The 24,306-nt window shown below is 46.1% G+C and overlaps 1 protein-coding gene across 1 annotated transcript in view; it reads right to left on the minus strand.

Annotated features, from left to right (window-relative positions):
* The window catches only part of LOC112113274 (protein diaphanous homolog 3-like), a 470,784-nt gene that overhangs the window by 377,379 nt on the left and 69,099 nt on the right, over nucleotides 1-24,306 (minus strand). The window contains exons 10-12 of the mRNA XM_026652145.1: nucleotides 15,963-16,081; nucleotides 15,784-15,848; nucleotides 14,799-14,903 (exon numbers count right to left, since the gene is read on the minus strand). Of these exons, the coding sequence (XP_026507930.1) occupies nucleotides 14,799-14,903; nucleotides 15,784-15,848; nucleotides 15,963-16,081 (289 nt within the window). The remainder of the gene's footprint in view (nucleotides 1-14,798; nucleotides 14,904-15,783; nucleotides 15,849-15,962; nucleotides 16,082-24,306) is intronic.

Genomic DNA, 24,306 nt, shown 5'->3' on the forward strand with positions numbered 1-24,306 from the left:
GGGGCTGCGCACTCCGGTGGATCAAAGCAAGTTTGATATAACGCGATTTCACCTATAACGCGGTAAGATTTTTTGGCTCCCAAGGACAGCGTTATATGAGGGTAGAGGTGTACTTTTTAATTGTGAAACAGCTCTCTATGTCCAGGGCACCTAGAGCATATGGAGACATGCCTTTTTTAACATTTGTATACATCTAAAATAAAACACTATATTTTCTGCTGTTTTGACAAATTAGTTGTAAGTTGTTTTAAACATATTTAATAAAGAGTTGATTGACAATATTATAAAGATCACAAATATACTTATAGCTACTGGCTCTTATTTATATTACTGACCGGAAGAATGGAGAGTTCCTGCAATACTCTATTTGTTGTTTGTTTCTATTATAAATGTCTAAAGAACAAGATGAAAGTGATAATGAAATGGGTGAAAGTGATCATGAAATTATAGAGCAAGCGAAAAAGGAAGGAAAGTGTAGATCCTCTACTTAGTAGGGAAGTGGAACTAATAACTAATAATATCAAGATGGCTGAGGTATTTCATGTCTACTTTGCTTCAGTCTTCTGTAAAACGGTGACCAGATAGTCCACACAATTAATATTAACAACAAACAGCAAGAAACATAGGGAAATAATAGGTTAAAGAATATTTAGAGAAGTTAAACATATATAAGTCAACAGACCCTAATGAAATTCATCCTAGGATACTTAAGGAACAAGCTGAAGCAATCTCAGAACCGATAGCGATTATCTTTTGGAACTCATGAAGCATATGTGCAGCCCCAAAGGACTGGAGAAGGACAAACATAGCACCTATCATTAAAAAGGGGAACAAAGAGGAACCAGGAAATTATACAACAGCCAGCCTAACTTCTGGAAAGCTATGGGGGGGTGGAGGGAATCAATTTTTAAGCACTAACAGGATAATAGGATTATGAGGAACAGCCAACATGGATTTCTCAAAAACAAATCATGCCAAACCAAACTAATTTCCTACTTTGACAGGGTTACTGGCCTAGTGGAGGGGTGGGGTAGGGGAGGAGAGAAAAGAAAAAATGGTTACTCGCCCTGTACAGTAACTGTAGTTCTTCAATACATGTGTCCCCCTATGGGTGCTCCACTTTAAATGCACTAGCAACCCCTGCACTTTTGATCAGATTTCTCTCATAACAGTGTCCATTTGGCCAACACATGCATGTTAGTCAGTCTCATGCCCTGTGCCATTGTTATATAACACTGTGCAGGCGAACCGCCCTCAGTTCCGTCTCTATGGTGAAGCTCTAAGACAGAGAACTCTGAAGCAGAGAGAAAGGAGGGTGGGTAGTGGAGCACCCATAGAGACACACATCTCAAAGAATCACATAGTGAGTAGCCATTTCTTCTTCAAGTAGCGTCGCTACAGGTGCTTCACTCTGGGTTCCTACCAAACAGTATCCTCTAAGATGGGGTGGCTTCGGAGTCGAGTCCACTACAGAGGAGAGTACAGCCAAGCCGAACACAGTACCAGAGCCGGAGTCATGAGTTATCACGTAGTATTTGATAAATGTATGTATAGCTGTCCAAGTAGCAGCTTTACAGATTTTGATAATCTGCTCATTCTTGAGGAAGGCCTTAAAGGCGGTGATGGATCTTGTAGAATGAGTGTGTATATCCAAAGGTGGTTGAAGTTGGAAGACTGGTAACAGGAGTTAATGTAGCCTGATATCCACTTGAAAAGCCTCCAGTTAGAGATTGCTGACCCTTTTGAACTATCTGCTAACAAGACGAATAACTTGTGGGTCTTTCTGAAGGGCTTTGTCCTGTGTAGATAAAAGACCAGGCCTCTCCTAACATCCAGGGTGTGCAGCAGTGCCTCCTGGAGATTTAGATGCAGTTTGGGATAGAAAACAGGCAGATGAATGGGCTGACTGAAATGGAACTGTGAAGAAATCTTAGGTAAAAATTTGGGGTGGGGTCGCAGAAGACTGAAGTGGAGAATGCCATCAGGGCCCTGTAACGGGGTGGACACCCGCTCCTGCCCTGAAGGCCTTAAAACAGCCCTGGGGGAAGGTTGTGGCTGGGAGCTGCTAAGCTGGGCTGATTGGGAAGTGGCTCAGCTGGGGCCACGTCCCACTCAGGCCTCAGCTGGCCCTATATATAAAGACTGTGAGACAGAGTACCTGAGTGGAGCAGGGCTGGGGACAGGCTGAGGAGCTGGGGAGCTCCAGCCTGGATAGCCCCAGGCTGCGGCCTAGTAGGAGGCCAAGGGGTACTGGGAGTTGCAGAGGGCAGCCCAGAGATAGGCCAAGGCAGCAGGTCCAAACCCAACCTTGCCTGTGATGAGTGGCCTATACTGCAGTCTGCCCCAGGGAGCGGGAGCTAGTTGGTGACTGGCAGTGGCCTTACTCTGAGGCGAGGTATGGGATAGTGGGTGGGGGTTCCCTGGGGAGGGGAAACCCTAGTACTGAGGGGTGTACTGCCCAGAGAAAGGGGCACCTGGGTCCAGGGAGGGACGCAGCGGCCAGAGGACAGGCAGATCACCGGCCTGCAGAGGGCGCTCCGGAGCTGGAATGAGCTAATTCCCAGAAGTCACCAGCAGGAGGCGCCGCAGGGGTGAGTCCGCTCCTCTACAGCCCCTATTTCTCCAGCCCGTCACGCCAACATGATGGCTATCAGGAATGCTGTCTTCAGTGACAAATGGAACAGTGAGCACATAGCCAGAGGTTCAAAGCGTGCTCTTGTGAGGCATTTAAGGACTAGATTGAGGTCCTATATGGGAGTAGGACATTGGACCGGCAGATAGAGATTTCCCAGCCCTCTGAGGAATCTCACTGTAGTCAAGTGAGCAAAGACAAAATAACCCTCTATTGGTGAGTGGAAGCCATGCTGGCTGCCAGTTGGACCTTTATGGAGCACATCAATAGACCTGAGGTTTTGAGAGTTAGGGCATATTTCAATATATCCAGAAGTGATGCAGTCACTGGAGGAATCTGTCTGTGATCACACCAGTTTACAAACTGAGAATACATGTAGCGAGTAGATTGTTTCTTGCTGTGTAATAATAGCCTGCTCAGAAGATGTAAAAAGGGTATGTCTCATCCCTAGAGCCATGGACAAACTGTGCTTTGAAATGAAGTACTGTGAGATTGGGATGAAGAATATGCCTGCTCTCCTGGGAGACAAGATGAGATGCAGAGTGAAGAGTAATCTGACAGCAAACAGCCAGTTGCATCAGGTAAGGAAACCACATTTGTCTAGGCCAGGTCAGAGCTATTACGATGACTCTGGCTTTCTTTATTTTGAGCATAACTTTGGCTATTAGGAGAATTGACAAAAATGCGTAGAATAGGAAAAAGCATCCCCTAGGGATTGGTGACCCTATTCGCCCCTCAAGCAGAAGTGAGTGCATTTCTTGCTTGACTCTGTGGCAAACAAGTCTGTGGAGTGCCCACTGATGGAATATGTAAATATTCTGGGGTCTATTTCCCAATTGTGGTCTTGGAAGAATTATCTGCTGAGTGCATACATGGTCACATTCTGAGAAACTGGGAGATAGGCTAATGTGATGATGATCTGGTTGCATATGCACTAATGCCAAAGCTTGACAGCCTTGGTGCAGAGAGAGAGGGGGAATCTCATTCCACCTTGGGAATTGATGTAAAACTTGCATAATATATTGTCTGTCATGATCTTTATGTGTTTGCCCCGATTATTGGTAGGAACCAGAGAGCGGTGTATCTGACCACTTTGAGCTCCAGGATGTTGATGTGTAGCATTGCCTCTTGTGACATCCACTTCCACTGTATAAGCACTCCCCCATCCTAGCAAAGAGGCATCCGTCCTTATGACGACATTTGGGGAAGGACATGCAAATGGGATTCCTGTGCACATGCTGTGATGGTCTTTCCATTAGTCGGGGGATTGTTTTACGGAGGTACATATGTAAAGAAGCATATTTAAACCATGTCTGGTTGGTGAACTGACAGTTCTGAGCCACCTTGAAGGCGGCACATTCAAAGCAAGACATGGTATGTAACAAAGTTCCAGGAAGTGACCTCTCAACAACCAGTTGTTCAGGTAAGGGAATGTTAAGACACCTTTCCTGCAGAGCTGTACTGCTACTATGGACATGACCTTCAAAAAGACCCTCAGGGAAGATGAGAGGCCGAAGGGAAGCACTCACTATTGAAAGCGGTCCTGGCCACAATGAAAGATAGGAATCGTTTGTGGGAAGGTTGATAGTGATGTGGAAATGCACATCTTGAAGGTCAAGGGCTGAGAACCAATCCCCTTGCTCTAGTGATGGAATGATCATGGCAAGATTAACCATTTCGAATTTCTGTGCCTTCACATAGGTGTTGAGTAGTCTTAGGTCTAGGCTGGATCTCCAACCTCCACTCCTTTTCGATACCAGGAAGTACCTTGAATGAAACCGCTTCCCTCTGTGCTGCATGGAGACTGGTTCTATAGCTCCCAAATGTAGAGACTGTCTATTTCTTCAAGAAGCACTCTCTCAAGGGGGGTCCCCCAAGAGGAACAAGAAAGGAGGGGTTCATTGATGGAAATGAAGTGGATGGTGTACCCTGTAGGGATCATCTCCAAAACCCACTTGTCCGTAGTGATCAACTCCCAGACTCACCTGAAGTAGTGAAGGCAGTCGCCAAAGGGAGGAAGGCTAGTGGAATCAGGACAGCTGAGGAGGATGGGAATGGAAATTCAGACGCTCGACCAACCCTTCAAAATTGATGCTTGGAGGTGGATGGCTATGAGGCGGGAGGCTGAGAAGAGGACCGCTTCTTTCTCTGAAATCTCTGCCACCTTTAGTATCGCTCATAGCACCTCATGGAAAAAAGGAATTAGATGGAGCAGGATCTCTGGGCAGTGAGACTTGTTGAGTTCTCTCTTGTAGATGAGTGTATAAATTAGGGCTGTCAATTAATCGCAGTTAGATTTAAGGTCAGGTAGATTTTTAAGAGTCCTTTAATGTTCTCAGAGACTCGTCCATGGTATCTGCGAATAACTGAGACCCATCAAAACGAAGGTCCTCTACTATACTCTAGACCTCTTTTGGGAATCCAGAGAGTTGGAGCCAGGAGGCTCTTCTCATTATCACCGCTATAAGCAATCGAATGGGCAATGGTATCAGCGGCTTCTAGGAACACTTGTAGGGTTGTCCTGGCAAGTATCTTTGCAATAATTGCCTGGAACTGATCCCTGTGTTCTGTCAGTAGATGGTCCGTGAAAGAGGTCAGTTTGGTGTAATTCACGTAGTTGCACTTTGCCAATGCTTGATAATTGGCAATAATAAACTGCAGGGAGGCCAAGGAATAAGACTTTCTCCCCAGTAGATCCAGATGCCTGAGGTCTTTGTCATGAGGCGTGGTTTTAACATGGTGTTGCCTATCATATTCATTCACGGTGTCAACTACCAAAGAGTTAGGTGAGGGATGAGAAAATAAAAATTCTAAGTCCTTTGCTGGGACGCAATACTTCTTATCCTTTCTTTTTCATTTAGGCAGAATAGAAGCTACATGTGCCAGATGATCCTGGCTGGGTCCAGAAGAGCCTTATTAAGAGGCCAAGCAAGTTGATGGGAAAATGTTGAACACCTTATGATAAGATTCTGTCAACTCCTCAAGAGGAATCTGTAGAAAGTCTACAACTTTCTTGACCAGGTCCTGGAAATATGCATAACTGGTTGGAAAACTGCTCCCAAAGAGTAGTTATCAGTGGGTCACAGTCAAGCTGGAAGGGCATATCAAGTGGGGTCCCCCAGGGATCAGTTCTGGGTCCAGTTCTGTTTAATATCTTCATCAATGATTTAGATAAATGGCATAGAGAGAGTACACTTATACATTTGCGGATGATATGAAGCTGGAAGGGGTTGAAAGTGCTTTGGAGGATAGGATTAAAATTCAGAAGGATCTGAAAAACTGGATAAATGGTCTGAAGTATACAGGATGAAATTCAACAAGGACAAATGCAAAGTACTCCACTTAGGAAGGAATAATCAGTTGCAAACATACAAAATGGGAAATGATTGCCTAGGAAGGAGTACTGAAGAAAGGTTTCTGGGGGGGTCTCGTGGATCAGAAGCTAAATATGACTGAAGAGTGTAACATAGTTGCAAAAAGAAAAGAAAAAAGCTAACACCATTCTGGGATGTATTAGCATGAGTGCTATAAGCAAGACACTAAGAAATTCTTCCACTCTACTCAACTGGAGTATTGTGTTCAGTTCTAGAAGTCACATTTCAGGAAAGATGTGGACAAACTGACGAAAGTCCAGAGAAGAGCAACAATAACGATTAAAGGTCTAGAAAACATGACCTATGAGGGAAGATTGAAAAAATTGATTTTGTTTTGTTTACTCTGGGGGGAAAACTGAGAGGGGACATGAGAACAGTTTTCAAGTATATAAAAAGTTGTTCAAGGAGGAGGGAGGGAAACTGTTCTGAGGATAGGACAAGAAACAAATTAAATTGCAGAAAGGGCAGTTTAGGCTGGACATGAGGAAAAACTTCCTAACTATCAGGGTGGTTAAGCACTGGAATAGATTGCCTAGGGAGGATGTGGAGATTTTTAAGAGCAGGTTAGACAAACACCTGCCACGAATGGTCTAGATAATAGTCCTGCCATGAATGCAGAAAACTGGACTAGATGTCCTCTCGAGGTCCCTTCCAGTCCTAAGATTCTATGATTCTGTGTTTAAAATCATCCACCAGAGATAGAGGAGGAGGGATGACTGCTTCTTCCAGAAATGAAGAGAAGAGATTGTTTCTAGGAGATATCCTTTCATCAGCTCTAGCCTCGTGTTACAGAAGGGAACCCTCTGGAAGATCAGGCCTCGTTGAGGGAGTAGGTGATTCTGGTTCCTTTTCTCTATGGTGAGTGATACTCAACACTCTGGAAAACTGTTGATGATAAGCCACATAGGGATCCCAATACGGCCAGGGAGGAAGTGCATAAGGCATAGGAGACGGCACCCAAGGTTGCTCATATCAGCAAGACATTGGTGGTAAATGTGGACTGAGCAGAGTTGCAGCTTCAGCAGAGGCTTCTGGAAAGGGGCCTCTGTAGCAGTGAGGAGAAGAGCCCTGAACTGACATTTTAGACCAAGGAAAGTCTTCATCAGAATCCTCTTCCTCAAGTTTATTCAGGAATGGTGGAGCACCTGAAGAGATCTGAGGTGAAATAGTTGGTACCAGGCAAAGTTCAGGCAATCTGGATGTTCTCTGTACTGACAGCACATCAGAGCCGAGGAGCAGAGAGTTGGTTATCTCAGATACAGCCATGTTCCAAGAAAATCACAACTCCTGCAGTACCGCGAGGGTTATCAGTATCAAGACTGAAGTCTGCACCAAGGTAATTGTGGCGGAGGATGCTGATGGTACCATAGGCTTTGGGCGCTTGGAGGAAAGTACAGTTGCTGGTGGTACCAAAGGTCTCATGCACTCCAAGGAAAGCACACTTGGAACCTGAGTGGGTTTCTTAGGTACCAAGGAAGAGCTCGTCTTGCCACACCGGTCCACTAATGTTACTAATGGTCTCTCCAGCCCCGTGGCCTTGCGGTCTAGCTGTGCTCTGGGTACCTGAGGAACCAGGAGCCTCGACGGTACCTGATTGAAGAGCCAGTGGCACTGGGATAGCAGAGGAGACTGACTGACGCTTTTTCAAGGTAGGTTCTCTATCTGGTGATCAAGGGGCACGTTTTTTCAAGGACCTATGAGAGGAGATCTGTCTCTCTTAGACGCCCTGGGTGTGAGGCTGTGATGTTGTTGAGGCAGTAGACCCTGCTCGGTGACCCTTGTTCTGGGTCAGAAGCTGGTTGTAGAGAGCTCTCCATCACAAGAAGGTGAAGATTGGGGATTGGACCTGCTTTGAGCAGGGGATTGGACTAGATGACCTCCTGAGGTCCCTTCCAACCCTGATATTCTACGATTCTATGAAGCTCTCTCTCTCTTTTTCTGGCTCTTGATTTTAGTGCCAGACAAAAGTTGCACTTCTGAGCAATGTGTGATTCCCCAAGGCAACGAATACATTGGGAGTGCCCGCTGTTGACCGGGATCACCTCCCAGCAGGACAGACAACACTTGAAGCCAGGAGAACCAGGCATAACCTCTCAGTAAAGAGAACTAGTAACTATCTAATACAGTGATACTCAGACTGAGGCTCGGAATCTGCAAGTGCCTCTTTAATGTGTCTCCTGTGGCTCTTTGCAGCACATATTAAAACACTGTGTGGTTTTATTATTAACCCGTCTAAGCTATTAACCAATAGGGATGTTTTTACTATGTTATTAACCAATTGTATAATACTTGATCAGTCATTTTGCTGTGAGAATGAACAATGAATTCACATTACTGTGGTGCCTTTGAGTAACGTTGATTGCTAATTTGGCTGCTGAACTACTGAGGTCCAAGTATTACTGATCTAATATCTACCTAAATACAATATAGAAAAAATAAAAATATTTGTTTATGAAAAGAAAGAAGCATTAACACTATAACTAGCTATCAGTAAGAAGAGAAAAATAGAGTTGAGGAAATCTCAACAGGACAACTCCGTCCCAGGTCAACGCGGTTGAGAAGGAACTAAGGACTGTTTGCCCGCACAGTGCTAGATAACAGCACAAGACAGACATGAGTGGGCCCAACGGATACTGCTATGAGAACTCCCTGATCAAAGGCACAGGGGGTGCTAGCGTGCCCAGAGTGGACAATACTCAAAGAAGAAGTAGATGTGAGATATACTGATTTCAGTCAGGCTTTTGACAAGACCACAGTCAAAGAGTAGTTATGAACGGTTCACTATCAAACTGGGGTCCCACAGGGATCAGTCCTGGGGCCAGTACTATTCAATATTTTCATTATTTATTTGGATAATGGAGTAGAGTGTATACTTATAAAATATGCAGAGGACACCAAGCTAGGAGAGGATAGAAGCACTTTGAAGGATGGGATTAGAATTCAAAACCACCTTGACAAATTGGAAAACTGGTGCCAAGTACTACAATTTGGGAAGGAAAAATCAAATGCACAACTACAAAATGGAGAAAAACAGGCTAGGTGGTAGTACTGCTGAAAAAGGACCGGGGATAAAAGTGAATATGAGTCAACAAACAGGATACAGTTGTGAAAAAGGCTAATATAAGTCTAGGGAATATTAACAGGAGCGTCCTAAAACATGGGAGGTAACCGTTCTGACCTTCTTGGCACTGGTGAGGCCTCAGCCCGAGTATTGTGTCCAATCCTTTAGGAAAGGTGTAGACAAATTGGAGCAAGTCCAGAGGAGAACAACAAAAAGTAATAAAAGGGTTAGCAAACCTAACCTGTGAAGAAGAGAAAATAAGGGAATGCTTAGTCTTGAGAAAAGAAGATGTGGGGCGGGGAGGCCCCGAGACCTGATAACAGTCTTCTGTTAAGGGCTGTTATAAAGAGGACTGTGGTCAGTTCTCCATTTCCACTGAAGGTAGGACAAAAAGTAATGGTCCTAATCTGCAGAAAGGGAGATGTAGCTTAAATATTAGGAAAAACTTTCTAACTATAAGGGTAGTTAAGCACTGGAATAGGCTTCCAAGGGAGGCCATGCAATCCCCATCACTGGAGTTTTTAAGAACAGGTAAAACACCAGTCAGGGATAGTCTAAGTTTATTTAGTCCTGCCCCATTGCAGGGGGCTGGACTTGATTTCTCAAGGTCCCTTCCAGCTAGATATTTCTATGATTTTATGATTAAGCAAAGGATAGGAAATACTTTTAAAACAAAGAAACAATGAAATATCAGAATACAATAATAAATTGTACAAAACTGCTCTATTCCTTTAAATTGTTTGCCCTTCTCAAAGTCCTCTGGGAGCTCAGCTGTCCTCCTTGAGTTCCAAAAACTAATTGCTAATTCTGAAATTGCTTCACCTTTACTAGTAGGCCTAAGGTACATTTTTCAAACTCTGGCTAATAAAAATAATTATGAATATACATCAATGCTACAAAACAGATGGGGTACAGAGAGAGTGTAGATGGTCTGCCCAGGAGAGTTGGAAGGCATCAGAGAGGGAGCCCGTGCTGTACCCACAAACTGATGGTATTTCCTGTTCTGCCTGGTGGCAAACAGGTCTATGTGGGGAAGCCCCACATCTGGAAGATGACACTGATGACTTCCAGGTGAAGAGACCTCTCATGGTGAGAGGAAAAGGCTCTGTTGAGCTGATCCGCTAGTATGTTTCAGGCTCCCGGGAGATGCGTCACCTTGAGGTGAATGGAGTGATTCACGCAGAAGTCCCACAGCCGCAGGGCCTACTGGCACAAGGCCAAAGATGGAGCCCTTCCCTGCTTGTTGATGTAAAACATGGATGCAGTGTTGTCTGTCAAGACCTGCACCACTTTGCTTGAGACCCGGGGAAGGAACACTTGGCAAGTGTACTGCCCTGAGTTCCCTGACGTTTATATGTAGGGAGAGCTCTTCATGGGACCAGAGGCCCTGGGTCCTAAGATTGCTGAGATGAGCTGTTTACCCTAGATCTGACACATCCAAGACCAACCCGATCGATGGTTATGGGGCAGTAAAGGATACCCCTTCCATTACCGAACCTGGGTCTTTCCACCAGATCAGGGAAGCGAGGACCAGAAGCGGAACTGTGAGTACTGAGTGTAAGTGGTGTTTGCTTGGGGAGTAGACTGATGCCAGCCACATCTAGAGGTGTCTGAGACAAAGCCTTGCAAACTGTACCATGCAAGTTCACACCACCATGTGTCCCAATAGTTTGAGGCAGACCCAAGCAGTCATTATTGGGTGGACTGTGAGCTTGGATATCAGATCCAACCTAGTCTGGAATCAGGCCTCTGGCAGGAAGACTCTTGCTTGGGTCGAGTTGAGCACTGCCCCAATGAACTCTATTCTCTGAACCAGGATCAGAGTTGACTTTTGCTCATCTATCAGCAGGCCCAGCACCTGGGAGATGGCCTGGACTTGTACTGATGTTGTGCCATACCTGAGTCTGTGACTGTACTTTGATCAGCCAGTTGTCAAGGTCGACTTGCGCACCTCAGCGACTCAGGAAGGCTGCAACTACTACCATACACTTCGTGAAGAGCTGTGGGGCTGCCAATAGGCCCAAGGGAAGAGTGGTGATAGTGGCATTGACCCACGATAAACCTGAGAAGCCTTCCTTGGCCATGGAAGATAGAGACGTGAAAATAAGCATCCTTTAAGCTGAGGATGATGTACCTATCTCCTGGGTCCAGGAAGGGAGTGATAGAGGCCAGAGACACAAAGCAGAACCTCAGTTTCTTGATATATTTGTTGAGGTGATGCAGATCCAAAATAGGCTATAGGCCCCCTTTGGCCTCCAGGATTAGGAAATACCAGGAGTAAAACCCCTTCCCCCTCAAGCCTCGGGGAACATCCTCTATGGCCTCCACACATAGGAAGGATTGCACCTCCTGGGCAAGGAGTTGCTCGTGAGAAAGGTCCCTGAAGAGGAAGGAGGGTGAAGGGAAGGAGGGGGGTGGATACAAACCAAAGGGACCCAATGGTCCAATGTTATATATAACCACACTGGGATGAAGGGTGACAGACAGCCCAACTACAAAAGAGGGGCCAGATCCGGAACTGAGACTGGTATAATGCCCAAGGGCACAACTTCAAAAGGCCTGGTGCGCCCCGCCGGGACATCTGTGAGAGCCCGACTGTGAGGCTGATATGAACAGGAGGGATTGGCCCTTCCTTTTGTAGTGCTCCTGTCTGGGAGATGCTGCAAATCTGGAAGGCTGCTCGCGTCTAAAGTGCTTTCTAGCTAGTGGTGGCATGCAAAGTCTTAAGTACCGCAGAGTGGCCTTCGAATCCTTGAGGCCATAAAGTTTTACGTCCATCTACTCCAAAAACAGGAAGGAGCCTTCTAAAGGGAAGATCCTGGATAGACTGTTGAACTTCATGAGGGAGGCCCGCGGACTGGAGCCACAAACAGCACCTCATGGTGACCGCAGACGCCATAGTCCTCTGCATGCAGAGCTACCTGGAGGTAGGTTCTGACCACACTTTTGGCCTTCTCCAGGATGGCCGCAAACTCCTGCCTCAACTCCTGTGGGAGGGACTCCTTAAATTTGGACAATGAGTCCCATAGATTAAAATCGTACCTCCTCAGCAAAAGCCTGCTGGTTGGAGATACTAACTGGAGACTCCCCATTGACTAAAAACTTTTGGCCCAAAAAGGTCTAAAAGTCTTTTAGCATCTTTTTTCTTGGGGGTAGCACTTGACTGCCCCTTCCTGCTCCGCTCATTTGCTACCAACACTACCAGAAACCCCAGGAAGGGGTGCGAATAAAGGTACTTGAACCTGCTTGCCGGTACATAGTATTTCTTCTCTGCCCTCTTTAGGCGGGGGAGGGGAGAGAAGACAGGGTTTCCACAGCATTTTCACTGGCGACATCACTATTTCATTGATGGGGAAAGCAACTCTAGAGGGTGCAGCTGCCATAGTGATATTGATCAGACTGTGTGCAGATTCCTTAAGCGCCTCAATCTCCAGACAAGTTTGCAGTGACTCTTCAGGAAATGCTGGTTGGCCCTGAAATCATCCTAAAGGAGCAGATTACTGAGTCCTGCCACCACCTCATCTGGGGATGATGAAGAAGAGGTTTGTAGTGGAGGGACAGTACCCTCCTCTTCCTCTGCCTCCACCATGTCCATTGAGACCACATCCTAGAAAGTGGCACCAGGGTCTGTATCACAATCAGGGTCCGGTACGTCTATCTGAAGCCATTGAGTATGTGTGGTGGGAAAGGAGCATGGGGGGGGGAGGGGACGGTACTGGGAGAAACCCCCAAGGGTTCCAATATAGCCATTGCATCAGCCAGTGGCCAGGTGACGGCCGGATGGCCGGTACCAAAGTCTGGTGGAGTGTAGGCTGGGTACTGGTATTAAGGTTTTGGTGAGGTGAAGATTCCCCTTCGGACTCCGAAGAGGATTCTTCCTTGGCAACCATGATGGAGCAGTACCCACTTCTGCCACAACGCAGTTCTGGGGGTCCAAGGACAGGCACAGGTCAGTGACTGCTGTGCTAGGAATATGAAAGACTTGCCCCTAGACAGTGTCGAGGTAATTAGTACCGGGAAGGAGCTCAGCACTTCCTGCTCTCCTCTGTCACTGGCCATGTTGGTTGCTGGGGGTATTTGTGGGGTCGACGGAACTGGGAGGGACAGAAGGTCCTTTGCTGCTTGGAACACTTCCAGTGTTGAAGGAGGAGGCCGATGCCTAGCATCACAGCTGCTTCCGGGAGTCAGCAGTGGGTCCCAAACTGGACTCGGCACTCTAGATGGAATCGGCAGCACGATCAATGGCTCAGGGAGGACATATGGCTAAGAATAGGTCTGACTGAGCTGTCCATTCCCCACTTGTCCCTTTTCTGCACCGGAGAGCGCCCTCTCACAGTGCACTGATTCTTATGCTTCTTCCTTAGCACCAGAAACAGGGAACAGTGCCAGGAAGAGCTTGGTGCCGGGGGAGCGCTCCACACAAATGTCTCAGTGCTCGGCGCCAATTCAGAACGGCTCAGTTCCAAGACTGGTCTGAGGGCTGCCTTCATGAGAATGGCCTTCAGCTAAAAGTCTGTCTCTTCTAGTGCATGGTCTGAAGTTCCTGCACATCTGGCACTTATCTTTAACATGAGATTCCCCCAGACACTTTAGACATATAGGGTGCAAATCACTCACTGGGATCAGCTTGTCACAAGAGGCACACGGCTTGAAGCCTGGGAACAGGAGCATGCCCAGCCCATGGGGCAAAAAGTCCCTCGACACCAGGGACAACTATTTACACTACTATATCTGCTAACTCCAACTAAGAACTATATATACACTAACTACAATAACTATACTAAGAATAAACAGAGAAAAGTCCAAAACACTGAGAAAGAAGCCCTGCTGCAGCAAGAAGGATCGTGTCAGGAACCATCATGGGAGGTAAGAAGAAACGGAGAGGGTGCAGGCCCGGCGGCACCCCTTCTACCAGCCAACATGTGCACGACTCCAGAGGGCGCTCCGGCAACAGTGCACGCAGCACGCACACACCTAGCATGGAATGTACATGAGCAAGCACTCGAAGAAATATATTTCACCGTCTTCCTACGTGTACATCTTACCCAAGGAGCTGTGCTTCTAGTCAATGTTTAGATTCTATTTCTTTTACTCCTGGCTATAAAACATTGGGAAATCCTTTGGTTATATGGTCTTACTATCTAAATGTTAAATGTGCAGCAGTTGTATGCAAGTTATCTCCTTTAAAATCTGGATTTACTCTCTTTTTTGTCATCTTTTAAAATCTGTTTACTTTTGGAAATTGAAAAATTATTAGAAAGTGTTCTCATTCAGCTGGAGGTTATCTTTCACTGCAGGATACCCATTGCTGAAGGTTCAGCAAAATAAATTGCATGAGGAATAATTTCCTGTGGTGGGATAAAGATCAGTGATGAATGCCAAATCTACGAGTAGAAGATTTCTTACCCTTTGTGGTTAATTATTCAGGAAATGTGACAAGAAAAGTAAAACCCAAATGAAATATAAGGAACTAGTTTAATTAGCAGAAGCCTAGGCACAAAACAGGGATCAACTGGGAGTTCACGCAACTAATTAATGTTATACTACAATTCTTTTTAATAAAGATTTGTGGCAAACAAACAAAAGAAACGGATAGTAAACTATGTTCTGAAAATGGGTTCTTTTCTAAAACCTCACACATTCTATTAAGGTCTGAAAAGTATTAAATGAAGTATGCTTGTTTCTAGCAACATTATGGTATAGAATAATGTTATTTAATATTGTCCTTTACCAGGGATTTAAAAGCCTGTAATTCTGCTTCTAGCGCATTGATTTTTTCTTCTTTTTTCTGCAATAGGGACTGGGTCTCCTGATGGACTATAAATTCTTTTTCAAACTGTAAGGGAAAAAAACAACAACATGAGACCATAGCGGATATTATCAACACTGCTATGTTGCTTCAGAAAATTCTAATATTTCCTTAATCTTTCAACATGAAACCAATAGCTTTCTTAACAGTTAACTCTTAAATATTTTAATCCTCAAGTGAAAAACCATAGCAATTACTAGTGCCAAGGAGAGAGGGGGCACTTAACAAATTTCATCCAAACATATCAATCAGTTTACCACAGTATCATGTGTGTTTAATGTATGAAATGTGATGCATTAACCCAGCAGATTACAGTAAGAGTTTTGATGTCCAGGCATCAAACTAATACTTTACTTAGATTATACAAGTATTTGATTAAAAGGACTTTTCTACAAGGTAAAAAATGTCTTCAAAGATTGGTTTGGGAATACCATCATACCAAAACTTAAAGTTGTTTATGGGGATACATTATTCAAAAATGTGGTGTAAATGGAGAAGTCTGACTTAAATCTGAGAGTTATGATGTATTGTTTCGATTATAAAATGTGTCAATTTTTATTCTCAATGTCTCAGTTTATTCTACTGGGTAAAAAGTTTATAACATACAACTCTAGTCATATATAAAAGACTTCAATTTCTCACTATCTAAAGCTAAGGTTTGCTGTTTACAATTTAAAATAAAAATCTACCAACTATTTGTAAATAGGGTCAGAATGTAACTAACTTTGCACTAGATCCCTGCCTTCTACTGCATATGACACATATACAACACATTTTTTCACTAATTAATAAACATGGTTACTGAAAGATTAAAAATATGTTGTGAATTGTCACATTTGCAGTAACCAAATTTATATAGTAATCAAGTAATCTAATCAGAAATATGGTTAACTTCAAAATTACTTACTTTCCTGGAAAGTTCTGAAGCTCTCTCTTCAAATTCTTCTATTTTTGCTTTATCTACACAAACATCTAAAACCAAAGGTATAAGGTTCTTAATTTTATACACCGTTTAAACTGTTTGCTTTTTAAAAAAAAACACAAACACATTTCTACAAAATAATCATTTCTAAAAACTGCTCTCACCTATTAAATGACTGAAATTTACATCTAACTTTTTACGATAGGTGAAATCTGGGTCTGTTCCACTTCGATGTAATACTATCTGGGACACACATTCTTCAATTAATTTGAAATACTGGGGTCTAAAGAAGGAAAGAGAAGGAAAACATTTTACAATGTGTTCACTTGTCAGTACATACTTATATTAGTATCATAAATCAAAGGTATTTCAGAATGAATATATTAGTGGCCAAAGCATTTAGAATGACTTAGCTTCATAGAACTATAGTTTTAAATCCCAACAAGTTAACAGCTTTTCACCATTCAAGGACAAATACAGCTAAGCCAGTGGATCTCAAACTTTCTAATGCAGCACGGATCAAATCCAACACAAATATGATGCCATTTAAATAATGCAATATCTCTGACACCTACAGCAACTGGATACGTTCCTCACATATTTTCATGTAAGTAGTTTTAACCTTAAATGCAACTGATTTTTTTCCTTTAAAAACGCTCGTTTTCTCTCCCCCCACCCATAAGTTCTGCACTTCTTTCCCCCAACTCTCCTATCACCTAGCCCTCCTCTATCCCTGCATATATTTTCCAGCCTACTAGCCTCTCCCTTCTTCACATGCACTCTGCAGCTTTTTTTTCCTTCTCCTGCATGTGCTCTTCTACTGCCTGGTCCTCCTTTCCCTCTACTCGCGTACTATGAATCACAGAGCTGAGGGATGTAAATGTTGGCAGGCAGTGGAACCTGTGCAGAAAAGAGTCTAACTCTTGGTAGAGTCTGACCAGCAACCTAGAAGACAACTTTTCTCTTTGTGGCAATGACACAGATCTCAATAGTCTACCTCTCACCTTATTATAGCTAAGCGGATGACCCCATGTAATGAAAAAAGCAGCTACAGCTTATTTAAAGCTGTTGTACATTTCAAAATTTCCTATCAAATTAAAGTTTTGTTCTTAAATATCAGGATGGGGTATTCTCTAGTCATATCTAGTATTCCTAAAGTGAGTGCAGGCTAGAAACACTGCAATAAAACGGTTACTCACGTGTTCTGTAACTGTTTTTTGAGATGTGCTGCACATATCCATTCAATGTTAGGGATGTATGTGCCCAGTGTACTGAAACCAAAGTTTTTCCTATAGTTGTACCCAAAGGGGTAGTGCATGCACCCTGCTTGTATTTCCAGCTGAGGGTATAAAGGGCAGAGCCACCCCAACCCCACATGAACTACAATGAACTAAATTACCAAGTGAAGGGGAAGGAGAGCTGATCATGAAATGGACATGTGCAATGTATCTCAAAGAACAACAGTTGCAAAGCAGGTAAATAAACCCCCATCCCCCTCTTAAAGTGATTACATGTTAGGTGACTGCTAAGCAATTCAGCAGGTAGTCAGGGCTCAGAATCTACCAGAAATGGGACGGCAGAACAATCTTTCCAAATCTACCATCATCTCTAGAAGCTTCAGAGATAGCTTAATGTCTGGTAAAACATATGTACAGATGATCACGTTGCTGGTCTGCATCCATCAGAAATTGGGAATGTTTCCCAAGAACACTGACAAAGTTCCTTGAGCTTTGTAGAACGTGGAGAAATTTTTGCAGGAAAAGTGGTCTAAGTAACGTCAAACACTTAGGAGAAAATCTACAAGTTCCATTTTGTTTATGCACTTCGCCATCTTATTTCTAAACAGTTGTGGTTTGTCCACCATGTTGGTACCCTTCTTCTTGAGACTATTGACGCCTTTTTCCCCCTGAGGCGGGAAAAAAGCAAGGGTAACATATGTGATCTGCCCACTAACAGGAGAACATAAAAGACTGCTGCATCTGAGAGAAGGGACTGTCCTTCCTGTTGGCAGCACAGTGCATGTCCTAGTCAAGACTTCGATGGATCTACAGAAGATCACAGAAAAAGATCCAAACTTCTATTCCAGTTACCTGTTCCTGATTGATTCCTGTCTTACCTGTGTTCACAGTCCATGAAATCCATTGTCGTGGGTCCATTCCTCTGAACCTGGTGTAGTATGTCTGTACCTTGTCTTGTGGTTTGGGGACCTTGACTTCATGTCAGTTTGTTAAGCCAACCTGTCCCTGACTACCCTTTATGAATTGTTTTATGTGGGGGTCCTATCAGTTACTGTTTAAAGTCTTGTTAAATAAATCAATCGGTTTCATAATTAAGCCTGTCTGTAGTTTTCTCGCCAATGATAGATGCGAGTTGGGGGAATGAATCTGCTGGGTGGGGCTTTAAGATGTGGAACCTAGGGCACATCAAGTTAACCACTGGCAGGATATAAACAGAGATTATTCCGGGTTAACAACACTGATACACAAGATGCAATAGATGAAATTTGTGAAGAAACCGCATCCCACTTCATTTTGCCCATAAAAAACACAAACATTTGAGAAGACACACTAAATGGCTTTGTCCTATCTAAGCAGAGAGGGCTCTATGCACATTCAAGGTGTGGAGCATCGCTTCATCTCTGAGTATGTGGCTTGGGAAAGAAGGTTGGTAAGCAAATCACTTAGTAGTAATGAATATCTAAAACAATTTTTGTCAAAAACTTGGGGTAAGGGCTGAGAGAAAATGCCCTTATAAATAAAACTGTGCAGCAGGGCTCTACTACAAGGGCTTGCAGCTCCCCCACACTTCTGTACCAGGTGATGGCCACCAGGACACTGTCAGAGAGAAGTAAACGGGCGTATGCAGTCAGCACCTCAAAGGGTGGACCTATCAGAGATGATGAAATTAAAAATCATGTCCCAAGTGCTACAGGGTCCATGACTAGTAAGAAGAGTATCTATAACTATCAAAAACCTAATCAGGGGCTTCAAAACCATTAGGAAGCTGAGACTACAGCCAAGCGAACTCTCAGGGAAGTAACCCTGTTCTTTTCAGGAAGAGCAAATGCTCCAAGATGTCTTGGGGCTGGTCTAGACAGCATTGCCATTTGGACTATGGAGATAGGATTTGTAGAGTGCTCTAAAATGTTGCGCTGAAACTACCCCACATACACCCTGTTCAAAGTTAGAAGTTGAGACTTTTGCATTAGCGGTATCCATAGGGTAGGCTGTGGTGCCCTCTGGAGAGACGCGCTCATGCGTCAGTATATCAGGCGCTGCCAGCCCTATGCCCTCTCAGTTCCCTCTTGTGGGCAACTCCCACAGAGGGGCATGAGGGCAGATAATGGATTAGACATGAGCAACACATCTCGAAGAACAACAGTTATGAAAGTTGGTTAACCGTTTTTTCCTCATCGAGTGCTTGCTCATGTCAATTCCATTCTAGATGGCTCACAAGCAGTATCCCTGGAGATGGGCTCGGAGTTCACAGACGTGGGCTTATAATACTACTCTACCAAAACCAGTGTTGTCTTGGGCTTGCTGGGTAAGCGCATAGCGAGACGTGAATGGAAGACCAAGTGGCGGCCCTACAGATACCTGGAATTAGCACATGGGCCAGGAAGGTCGCTACCAAAGCTTGTGCTCCAGTTGAGTGGGCAGTTACAATCACCAATGGAGGCACCTTTCCCTGATCATTGCAAAATCAGATGCAGGCGGTGATCCAAGAGGAAATTCTCTGAGTGGACACAAGACAACATTTCATCCTATCCACCACCACAATGAACAACTGTGTCAACCTATAAAATGGCTTGGTCCTCTCAATGTAGAAGGCTAGCACTCTCCTGACATCCCGGGAGTGTCACCTACGTTCTTCCTCAGACTTATGAGGCTTTGGGAAGAAGACTAGCAAAAATAAGTCCTGGCTTATGTGAAATTGCGAAACCACCTTGGGCAGGAAAACTGGATGCGGCTGCAGCTGGACCTTGTCCTTGAAAAACACTGTATAGGGCGGCTCACAGGTAAGTGCCCTAATCTCTGAGACCCTTCGGGCAGAAGTTATCGCCATCAGGAATGACATATTCCAGGAGAGCAGAAGAAGGGAACAGGATGTCAAGGGCTTGAAGGGAGCTCTCCTGAGCCACCCAAGCACAAGATCACAGAGGGACGGGGTCCCAGACCTGAGGGTAGAGTTGTTCCAGACCTTTCAAGAACCGGACCATCACGTTATGAGTAAAGACCGACCTGCCCTGGAACAGAGGGTGAAAAGCTGATATGGCTGCCAAGTGGACCTTAATTGACGAAAGGGACAAGTCCTAGAGCTTGAGATGCATAAGGTAATCCAGGATTGACTGCAGCGAAGCCTGCTCAGGCCTAACTCCTTGGGCCGAAATCCAGCACATGAATCATTGCCATTTGGCCAAATAGATTGTTCTAGTGGAGGACTTTCTACTACCCAGTAGGACCTTCTGGATGTAGGCCAAGCACTCCTGCTCTTCAGCAGTTAACCATGCAGCAACCAAACTGTTAGGGGCAGCGCTGCTAGATATGGGTGCAGGAGCCTGCCATGATTCTGGGACAAGAAATATGGCCAGAGGAGCAGCTGCATCCTGGTCATCACCAACAGGTCCATCAACGTGTCGAACCAGTGTTGGCAAGGCCAAGCCGGGGCTATCAGGATCTCATTGGCCTTGTCTTGCTTGATCTTCATGAGCACTCTGTGAAGCAATGGCACTGGTGGGAAAGCGTACATGAGAGCCTCCAACCACAGGAGTAAGGTGGTGTCCAACAAGGAGCCCCTGTCGATTCCCCAAAATGAGCAGAACAGGTGACATTTCCTGTTCTGACGAGTTGCAAACAAGTCCATATGGGGAGATTCCCACTTTTGGAAAATCCTGCTGACCACCTTGGGGTGGAGTGAACATTTGTGTCGAGACAAGGCGGCTCTGCTGAGGAGATCTGCTAATACATTCCTGGTTCTGGGAAGATGTGCTGCCACGAGATCAGGGGCATGCTGCACACACAAAAATCCCAGAGCCGGAGGGCTTCCTGGCAGAGAGATGATGACCTGGCTCCACCTTGCTTGTTGATATAAAGCATTGTAGCGATGTTGTCCATCAGGACTTGAACCACTTGGCCTTGTAAGTGGAACCAAAATGACAGACAGGCCAAGCAAACCGTCCTGAGCTGCCTGACATTTATGTGGAGGGAGCAATCAACCCCCGACCAGCGGCGTTGTGTACTGAGCTCACCCAGGTGGACTCCCCAGCCCAGGTCCGAGGCATCAGAAACCAGAGTTAGCAACGGGGGAGAAGGCCACGAAGGCAACTCCTTGCAACACCGACCCAGAGTTCAACCACCACTCCAGGGACAACAGAATGTGATCTGGCACTCTAACTACCCAATCTAGATTGTGTCAGTCGGGGATGTAGACGGACATCAACCCGCCTGTAGCAGCCAGAGGTGCAGCAAGGCATGATGGACCACGTAAGTACAGACAGCCATGTGGCCTACCAACATTAGGCAAGTGCGGGCAGTGGTAAAACCAGGATCTAGAGAGGGAATGATGAAGGCCAGTGAAACCATGCACAACTTCAACTTCTTGAGGTACTTGTTGAGTTGCTCTAATTCCAGAATGGGTCTTAGGCCCCCTTTTGCTTTTGGGATCTGGAAATAGTGGGAGTAGAAACTTTCCCCCTCCGTTTCTGAGGGACCTCCTCCACCACCCCCCAGTTGTAGGAGTTTGTCTACTTTCAAGGTAACCTGCAACCAGGCTGAATGATAGGGATGGAGATGGTTGAGGAAAAGACAGGGCAGATCCAGGGAGTTGACTGGGGCGTACGCTCAAAACACACACTTATGGGCCCCATGATGTTTCGCTGGGCCAGGTTGTGCAGGTGAATGGGAAGAGGAAAGACAGCGATGACTAAAACTAGTGTTCCTTCTGCGTGTAGACCCCTGCCGAGGCTGCCAAGGCCTTGGCGACGAGGGTAGCCAGAATTTCTTCCTCGCCGATTGAGGATTATGCAACCCCACTGAGCAGAGGGTGGCCTGAGTGACCTTCAGACTATGCAGCCTCACATCCATTGCGCCGCAAAGAGTCTCACTCCATCAAACAGGAGATCTTGTATCAAGGACTACATGTCCTGGGACAGGCCTGCGGTCTGAAGCTAGTAAACGCATCTCATAACCACCTCCGAGTTGACCTTCCTGGACATCAAATCAGCCGTATCCCAGGCTATCTGGAGGCAACACAGAGCCACTGCTGTACCCTCCTCAACAAGGGCCCTGAATTCTTGGGCCACCTCCTGCTGCATGGAGTCCTTAAACTTATGGAGAGAGTCCCACAGCTTAAAGTTATATCTCCCCCAACAGAGCCTGGTGGTTCGCATCTCTGAATTGGAGACTGGCCATGGAATAAATATTCTTTCCAAAAAACTGTCCAGTCTCTTGGCCTCCTTATTTTTGGGGCTGGAACTAGAATGCCCTTGCTGGTCTCTCTCATTGGCCACTGAAACAAACAATGACCCTGGGGACGGGTGAGCATATAAGTGTTCAAAACCCTTGGCAGGGACAAAATACTTCTCAGCCCTCTTGGAAGTGGGTGGGATTGAGGACAGGGTTTGCCAGAGGGCTTTGGAAATCTTTAGGACTCCCTGGTGCACCGGGAGGGTGACCACATGCGGGGGTGGATGCAGAGAGCACATTAAACAAAATTGTCTGATTGCTCCGCCATCTCTTTCGCCTCTAGGCCTAAGTTAGTGGCCACCCTTCAGAGCAGGGCTTGGTGCTCCTTAAAGTCGTCTGGTGGGATAGTGTGAGAGGGCCCCGCCACAGCCTCATCTGGAGGGGATGAGGACGACGGAACCACCGGGGGAGGGCCCAGGGCATCATCCCCCAAGGGGGAAAGGGTTCTCAGGCTGGGCACCTGGCACTCCACCTCAGCTTCTGCTTGTGCCTCGTACACCAAGCCCAGTGCCATCGGTGCTGCTTGATGCTTGTCCGAAGCAGCGACCGACGATTGGTGTGACAGGGGCATCGGCATAACTGACATGCCCCAGTCATAACAATAAGGCCATTGCATTGGCCACTGGTCCGGCAGCCAGAATGACATCACTGAGGTGGACACAGCCTCAGGAGCCCAGTCATGTCGGTGCTATCCTGGCGAGGAGCTGAACTCCCTCTCTCTACCAGAGAAATCCTCCTCCTCCGGTGACCATGGTGGAGCCATCAACCCCTGAGTCTGGCGGCTAACCTTTGCCGTGGGTGAACGATGCCTTGAGTAGGCAGACCGGTGCCGTGTTGGGGATCATCTAGGCGACAGTGATTGTCAGCGTGAGGATGATCAGTGCCAACCATACGGTGACTGGCACTTCCCTCTGGGAGAGTCTTGACTAGACGGCGGAGACCAGGAGCATGGTGCTGGCAATCTGTGGCTGCGAACCAGTGACCTAGGTTGATATGGAGACCAGGGACGTGGTGCTAAAGAGCTCTACCTTGGCTCTGGAGACTGGCGGCATTCACTCACCTTCTGGGAGGCTTTCATGGCTGGTTTGCCTTCATAGGAAGCCTTTGACGGGTCCATTGCCGCATGCAGTGTCGGCTGCGCTGGGAGAGTCCTTTGCTCTCTGGGCACCGGGAGCTGGGAAGGCATTGACTCTGCTATCAATCTCTGTCCCCTACTGCTCCCTGGAGTCGGTGGTGGTTCCCTTACTGGGGTAGAAGGTTCCCTCGAGGACATGTGGCTCTGGCGTGGGCAGGTGGCCCGAACACAGTCCCTTACCCAATGACCCCTGATCTGTTTTGCTCAGTGTCGGGTCCCGCTTTTTAGACTTCTTCTTGGGTACCGGTGAAGGGGATCAGTGCTGGGTAGAGCCCGGTGCCGGGGATGCGCTACGCACCAAGCCTGAAGTGCTGGAGGTTGCGTCCAGCCAGGACAGCTCTGACGCTGGGCGGAGAGCAGCCATCCATGAGGAGGGGCCCTCAGACGAATGTCGCGTTCCTTTTGTGTCCTGGGACGAAAGTCCTTACAGATGCAACACTTTTCCCCCAGGCTCTTCAGACAGCTGCCACGTGGGTCACTAACAGGCACAGGCCTATTACAGTCAGCACAGGGCTTAAAACGGTTTACAGTTATAACACAAAGTTCAAAGGGAAAGAACCGCTGACCACTTGTGAGGCAAGGGAGAGAGGCGCTCCGACCAACCACCACGGGCAGTAAGAAGGAACTGAGAGGGTGCCCAGCGGCGCCTAATACACCGACGCACGAGCATGGCACTTCAGAGGGCACCACAGCCGACCCCACAGATATTGCTAAGGTAAAGTCTCCGATAACTGTGCATGTGGGCAGGCACACAGCTAGAATGGAATCGACATGAGCAAGTACTCAAAGAAAGAAGTATTTGGCAGCCTAAATATAGGGCAACTTAGCCGCTCCCCTATAGTTTCTTTATTCGGGGCCACATTTTTAAAAGACATGAGTTTGTGCACATCTGAATTGCACACCTGGCAC

This window comes from Terrapene carolina, unplaced genomic scaffold, assembly GCF_002925995.2.
Source record: "Terrapene carolina triunguis isolate 2854851 unplaced genomic scaffold, T_m_triunguis-2.0 Scaffold18, whole genome shotgun sequence".
Taxonomy (NCBI): Eukaryota; Metazoa; Chordata; order Testudines; family Emydidae; genus Terrapene; species Terrapene triunguis.